Source organism: Camponotus vicinus, unplaced genomic scaffold (genome assembly GCF_025532165.1).
Source record: "Camponotus vicinus isolate PSW18456_S1 unplaced genomic scaffold, iyCamVici1.0 SCAF_1, whole genome shotgun sequence".
Classification (NCBI taxonomy): domain Eukaryota; kingdom Metazoa; phylum Arthropoda; class Insecta; order Hymenoptera; family Formicidae; genus Camponotus; species Camponotus vicinus.
In genome coordinates this window covers 18,169,120-18,176,269 of record NW_028141945.1, presented here as the reverse complement: position 1 = coordinate 18,176,269, position 7,150 = coordinate 18,169,120, and the positions used below count along the sequence as shown (strand labels likewise).

General features: G+C 27.9%; 2 protein-coding genes across 3 annotated transcripts; both read right to left on the bottom strand.

Annotated features, from left to right (window-relative positions):
• Positions 1-198: 198 nt before the first annotated feature.
• On the bottom strand, positions 199-2,935 carry LOC145959243 (sulfotransferase 1B1-like). 2 transcript variants are annotated; one of them, XM_083077896.1, is made up of 7 exons: positions 2,832-2,935; positions 2,532-2,747; positions 2,198-2,297; positions 1,647-1,812; positions 1,217-1,337; positions 1,024-1,118; positions 199-606 (listed from the first exon to the last, which is right to left on the bottom strand). In XM_083077896.1, the coding sequence occupies exons 2-7, from the start codon at positions 2,740-2,742 to the stop codon at positions 328-330; spliced, it is 972 nt and encodes a 323-aa protein (XP_082934022.1). In that variant the 5' UTR covers positions 2,743-2,747; positions 2,832-2,935; the 3' UTR covers positions 199-327. The 2 variants fall into 2 exon arrangements, with proteins under 2 accessions (XP_082934022.1, XP_082934023.1); XM_083077897.1 differs by lacking the exon at positions 2,832-2,935 and having other exon boundaries at positions 2,532-2,785.
• A 1,482-nt stretch (positions 2,936-4,417) lies between these two features.
• Positions 4,418-7,042, bottom strand: LOC145959240 (sulfotransferase 1B1-like). Its single transcript, XM_083077887.1, has 6 exons — positions 6,756-7,042; positions 6,420-6,519; positions 5,872-6,037; positions 5,424-5,544; positions 5,231-5,325; positions 4,418-4,813 (listed from the first exon to the last, which is right to left on the bottom strand). Exons 1-6 carry the CDS (start codon positions 6,964-6,966, stop codon positions 4,535-4,537), a joined length of 972 nt encoding a protein of 323 aa, XP_082934013.1. The 5' UTR covers positions 6,967-7,042; the 3' UTR covers positions 4,418-4,534.
• Between the last annotated feature and the right edge of the window lie 108 nt (positions 7,043-7,150).

Below are 7,150 nucleotides of genomic sequence, written 5' to 3'. Positions count from 1 at the left end.
CATATATACACACATCCTTTCTGAGAAATTCAAAAATTAAGTAAAATAGAAACTTTAATTAAAATAGAATAGAACTCTAACTAAAATAGAACTAAAAAAAAAAACAAATCCTATCAATATATATAATATATAATATAATATAATATATATATATATATATATATATATATATATATATATATAAAATTATTATATATATATATTTTTCGTTATATATTTCTGTTAAAAATTTTGTGTGTGTGTGTGTGTACATACATACACATATATACATTGTTATAACAAAATATGTGGAATTATTGTTGCTAATAAATATCGTATACCAAAAATTTAATTAGGAAAAACCAAATCCGTATCTTTCAAATTATCGACGATCCACTCGTTAAATTTCTTCTCGAGCTCCGGCGTGAATATTTCTTTCCAATTGCCTGTCTTTCCTTCCCGGATAAATAATTCGGGTTTTATTCGACCAGCTTGCTCCAGTTGATTTACCATAGAATTTTTGCGGAAGTTTTCAATATTCAAATGCTCCATTAACTTAGCGATTTGTTCGTTGTTGTAGGTTTTGCCGTAAAACGTGGCGACTTTCTTGATGTTTTCGCTTAAATTCTGTGTAAAAGAGATGATATATTTTATAATTGCGTCATACATATCTTTAAATCACAAATATAATATATTAATTTTATTACTAGAGGTGCGTTATTTTTGTTATAAATATAATTTCTGGAGTTTATAATTGAAATCTTTGATTAAACGTAATTAAAATATTTAATTAAACGTAAACATTCAAATTGTCGAAAGATATAAAATGTAAAATAACAGTAATTAAATCGTCAAGTACATAAAAATGAAAAATATTAATGCATGCAATCAAAATAAAATTTTCGAATGTTGTTTCGTTTAAAAAATGACCGAAATACCGAATTAATTTTATCTATCGATCTTTTTTGTAATATTTATACTTTATTTTCTCAGATTTATGATATTTTAATTTTTGCAAATCTCTACGAAAAATCTTTATCTCACTTTTGTTAAATCTTCATAGAAGAGAAACAAAATGTTTGGTTTATGTCTAATTGCCCAAGCTGATTTGACATGCTCCCAATATGGCGCCCACATTGCTGAAAATATAGAAGAAGTATAATTAAGAATAAGTAGTTGAAGATAGATAAAATATAGATTATATTAAAAAAATCAGTTGAGACTTTGCAAAACTTACTATGATTGTTTATGAAATCATTACACATCTGCTCGAAGTTGCCTTGATACTGATTGAGGTCTCTCAGCAAATTATACCACGAAACAACCACATCTTTTGGATTTCTAGCGACATAGATGATCTAGAAATAAAAGTAACATTTCTAAAATTAAGAAATTGACAAATTAGAGCCAAAGCGCGGTAGTTGAAGCGCAAGGAACAAATAACACTTCCTTCTTTCTTATTCGTATATTTAAATTAAATATAATTATATTAATAAAAACGAACGTTTCCCGGATAATCTTTGGATCGCTCTATCGCGCTGTGGGTTTTAATTTGTTAATTTTGATTTTTTAAATATCATTATTTGAGCAAATTTCTAATTTATTTAATTTTCAAAAAGATTTTTTAAATTGCATTTTTCAACACATATACATACACACATGCTTACCTTGCAATCATTGTTTACAACTGTTGGCAATAAATCGAGAGGAAAATGACTTTTGACAAAACGCGGTGAGGGCTGATTTTGTACAAACTCGACGCTATATTTCGTTATTTTTTGCTCGTTGGGACTGCTGCTCGCTAATAACTCATCTTCTCTTATTAAGCTTATACTAAAAAAGGAAAGCTTTTTTTACAACAGAGAATGTTCTCTAATTTAAAATGAATTTACTTCACATAATTTCTTCACTTCATATAAAAGAGAAATGCTGCAGAAAGATTTGTGTGTGTGTTTCTACAAAATTCTCCACATATTTTATTGAATCGAAAATGTTATTGGTATTATAAAATAGTTTATTGTGCATTGTAGATTTATTTGCGTACTAAATAAATGTTTCGGATTTAATTTTTGCATAAAAATTACATCCAAGTCTTCTCGACTACAACTGAAACTTGAACGAAACAAGAGAAATTTAAATCTAAAAATAGATAAATGTAAATATGTAAAAAATGTGAAATTTATCTCTCTGCGATTTTTATGTAAATATTATACTGTACTCTATAAAGGGGACTCTCTCTGTTAAAGGCCTTCGATACGCCTCGTCAAAATTCATATCGTTCGCTACCAACCATATGAGTTCCTGTGTCAACGTTGTACCTGATGGACACAAAACATATAATCACAATTAGAATCCCTTCTATTGCATTTACAAAATCATTAAAACTAACTTATTCGCGTAATAACAGAATTAATTATAAAATTAATTAAAAAATTATATGCTGGAATAGAGGAAATCGATTATAAGTACATAACTAACAATAAGCAGATTAAACATTTTTTTTTCAGAAATAAAGTACATAAAAATACGATAAGACAAAAAAAATAGTTTACCTGATCTAGGATAGGTAATGATCCACGTGTCATCGGGACGAGTCTCAAAGTTAAGTACTTCATCGCCTCGCTCGACAAATTTGTATGATAGAAACCATTTCTTCTCGCCGATCTTGACGAAACCTTTGACGCGTTCCGGATACAACTTGGACAGCGTGATCGCTAGATCACCTTCGACACGTTCGATTTTCAAGTCCTTAAGGAAAGGCATGCTTCCTTAACACATTAAGCGCGAGCACTTTTTGTTAAATTTTTCCGTTTACACCACGTAAATATATATTACGTATTATGTAATCTTACCTCAGCTTTGTGTATCGTTCCAAAATTGAATAGTAAATTGAATAATATCACGAAGTTGTGATAAGATGTATAATTTATATACTTTGTTTATATTTTCATGTATACTTCCTATGTTTGCTTACAAATGTTTTCTATTCTTCAGCAAGATAGTTAGTTCTGTTTTGTTTTAATAAAATCCGTTAAAATGATTTTCATATAATTGCATTGTATTATATATATTATCATTAATAAAAATAATATAATTTAGATGCATCTTTTCTTTTTTCATAATCTTTTTAATTTTTTAATTTATAATATTAAGATATTATTTATTAAATTTGGTATTGTCGGTCACCGATGTCCGACACAGCGTTTAATAATTTCTATTACAAAATGACTCGTAACTTCTCGAGAAAAAATGATAAGATTTGAATTGAAATAATGTAATTTATATTAGACATACTCGAATTAATTTATGTTATTGTTTTATATAATATTTATTTTCTGCGTTTGTTGCGCACTTTAAGAAGACAGTTCCTATAATGCTCGCTAGCAAAAACTGCAGTTTAGGCATGAGAGGATCTTCTCGATCACTTTAGGCGGTCTTCTTCGATATTCTTATGATATTCTTTGCTGAGAAATTCTTTAAAGTTTCTTCGTCTAGTAAAAAGAATAAAAGAAGTAAAAAATAATTATACTTAAAAAATATAGATACATATGTCGAACAATTTTGAAGCTGACTTAAAGAAATATTATGGCCTACTATTGTCTTGCCTTTTTGAATGAATCTTCTTAGGATTGAAGATATATATATTCTAAGTCGATCGTATTGTTGTAACATGTAATGCATAATGCTTTGTAGATAAGAATAATCCTGATACGAGATATCTCTGTAAATCTTTTATATATCAATACGCATAGGTCTTCTTATCTCTATTTAAATGAAATTTATATAAGTATAAAATTTAAAATATAAGAAAGGATCTTCTTAAAAAGGTAATATTGACTGGTATTATAAATATATAATATTTAATTTGTGCTTTAATCATTCTAGTCATTATGACATACATACATGCACATTATCAGTAAACTTATATATTATGATATAAAGTTGTTTATTCTGTATGTAGCACAAAGTAAAATCCATCCATTAGAAAATCAGCATTATGTTCCTTCTACATTGATACTTATTTAATGAAAAAAATCTTTTTATCACGTAGCGAAAGTAATAAGAATGAAAAAAAATTCAAAGTTATAATGAAATAACTGACATAATTGCGTGTTTCCTGGATATTGATGAAAGCAAAGACAGTCGTGTAATAGTAACATAATTCTCAATTGACATTTACAAAATAAAATTGTATACACGCAGTCCGTGAGGTAACTTTTATTAATAAATCTCCATTTCAATTTCTTTTCCCACACATACACACACATGTCTTCTGAGAAATTCAAAAATTAGTCTATTTAAAATGAAATAAAATAGAAACTTTAATTAAAATAGAACTCTAACTAAAATAGAATAAAAAAACTCAATAACTAAAATAGAGTAAAATAACTTAATAAAGAAACAAATCTTATCAATTATATATTTTTCTTATATATTTCTGTCTTATATATTTCTAAAAATTGTACATATATACATATACATACATATATACATTGTTATAATAAAACATGTGAAATCATTGTTTGTGCTAATAAATATCGCATACGATAAATATTTAAGCAGGAAAAACTAAATCCGTGTCTTTCAAATTATCGACGATCCACTCGTTAAATCTCTTCTCGAGCTCTGGCGTGAATATTTCTTTCCAATTGCCTGTCTTTCCTTGGCGGATAAATAATTCGGGTTTTATTCGACCAGCCTGCTCCAATTGATTTACCATAGAATTTTTGCGGAAGTTTTCAATATTCAAATGCTCCATTAACTTAGCGATTTGTTCGTTGTTGTAGGTTTTGCCGTAAAACGTGGCGACTTTCTTGATGTTTTCGCTTAAATTCTGTGTAAAAGAGATGATATATTTTATAATTGCGTCATACATATCTTTAAATCACAAATATAATATATTAATTTTATTACTAGAGGTGCGTTATTTTTGTTATAAATATAATTTCTGGAGTTTATAATTGAAATCTTTGATTAAACGTAATTAAAATATTTAATTAAACGTAAACATTCAAATTGTCGAAAGATATAAAATGTAAAATAACAGTAATTAAATCGTCAAGTACATAAAAATGAAAAATATTAATGCATGCAATCAAAATAAAATTTTCGAATGTTGTTTCGTTTAAAAAATGACCGAAATACCGAATTAATTTTATCTATCGATCTTTTTTGTAATATTTATACTTTATTTTCTCAGATTTATGATATTTTAATTTTTGCAAATCTCTACGAAAAATCTTTATCTCACTTTTGTTAAATCTTCATAGAAGAGAAACAAAATGTTTGGTTTATGTCTAATTGCCCAAGCTGATTTGACATGCTCCCAATATGGCGCCCACATTGCTGAAAATATGGAAGAAGTATAATTAAGAATAAGTAGTTGAAGATAGGTAAAATATAGATTATATTAAAAAAATCAGTTGAGACTTTGCAAAACTTACTATGATTGTTTATGAAATCATTACACATCTGCTCGAAGTTGCCTTGATACTGATTGAGGTCTCTCAGCAAATTATACCACGAAACAACCACATCTTTTGGATTTCTAGCGACATAGATGATCTAGAAATAAAAGTAACATTTCTAAAAAGTAACATTTCTAAAATTAAGAAATTGACAAATTAGAGCCAAAGCGCGGTAGTTGAAGCGCAAGGAACAAATGACACTTCCTTCTTTCTTATTCGTATATTTAAATTAAATATAATTATATTAATAAAAACGAACGTTTCGGATGATTTTTGGATCGCTCTACCGCGCTGTGGGTTTAATTTGTTAATTTTGATTTTTTAAATATCATTATTCGTGCAAATTTCGAGTAATTTATTTAATTTTCAAAAAGATTTTTTAAATTGCATTTTTCAACACATACATACATGCACACATGCTTACCTTACAATCATTGTTTACAACCGTTGGCCATAAATCGAGAGGAAAATGACTTTTGACAAAACGCGGTGAGGGCTGATTTTGTACAAACTCGACACTATATTTCGTTATTTTTTGCTCGTTGGGACTGCCGCTTGCTAATAACTCGTCTTCTCTGATTAAGCTCACACTTAAAGAGGAAAGCTGTTTTTACAACAGAGAATGTTTTCTAATTTAAAAAGAATTTACTTCACATAATTTCTTCACTTCATATAAAAGAGAAATGCTGCAGAAAGATTTGTGTGTGTGTTTCTATAAAATTCTACAAAATTCTCCACATATTTTATTGAATCAAAAATGTTATTAGTAAAATAGTTTATTGTGCATTGTATATTTCTTTGCGTGCTAAATAAATGTTTAGGATTTAATTTTTGCATTTCATTCAAGTCTTCTCGATTATAATTGAAACTTGAACGAAATAAGAAAAATTTAAATATAAAAATAGATAAATGTAAATATGTAAAAAATGTGAAATTTATTTCTGCGATTTTTATGTAAATATTATACTGTACTCTATAAAGGGGAATCTCTCTGTTAAAGGCTTTCGATACGCCTCGTCAAAATTCATATCTTTCGCTACCAACCATATGAGTTCCTGTGTCAACGTTGTACCTGATGGACACAAAACATATAATCACAATTAGAATCCTTTCTATTGCATTTACAAAATCATTAAAACTAACTTATTCGCGTAATAACAGAATTAATTATAAAATTAATTAAAAAATTATATATGCAGGAATAGAGGAAATCGATTATAAGTACATAACTAACAATAAGCAGTTTAAACATTTTTTTTCAGAAATAAAGTACATAAAAATACGAGAAGACAAAAAGAAATAGTTTACCTGATCTAGGATAGGTAATGATCCACGTGTCATCGGGACGAGTCTCAAAGTTAAGTACTTTATCGCCTCGCTCGATAAATTTGTATGGCAGAAACCATTTCTTCTCGCCGATCTTGACGAAACCTCTGACGCGTTCCGGATACAACTTGGACAGCGTGATCGCTAGTTCATCTTCGATACGTTCGATTTTCAAGTCCTTAAGGAAAGGCATGTTTCCTTAACACATTAAGCGCGAGCACTTTTTGTTAAATTTTTCCGTTTACGCCACGTAAATATATATTACGTATTATGTAATCTTACCTCAGCTTTGTGTATTTTTCCAAAATTGAATATTCACGAAGTTGTGATAAGATAACATGTATAATTTCATTTGTATACTTTGTATATATTTTCAT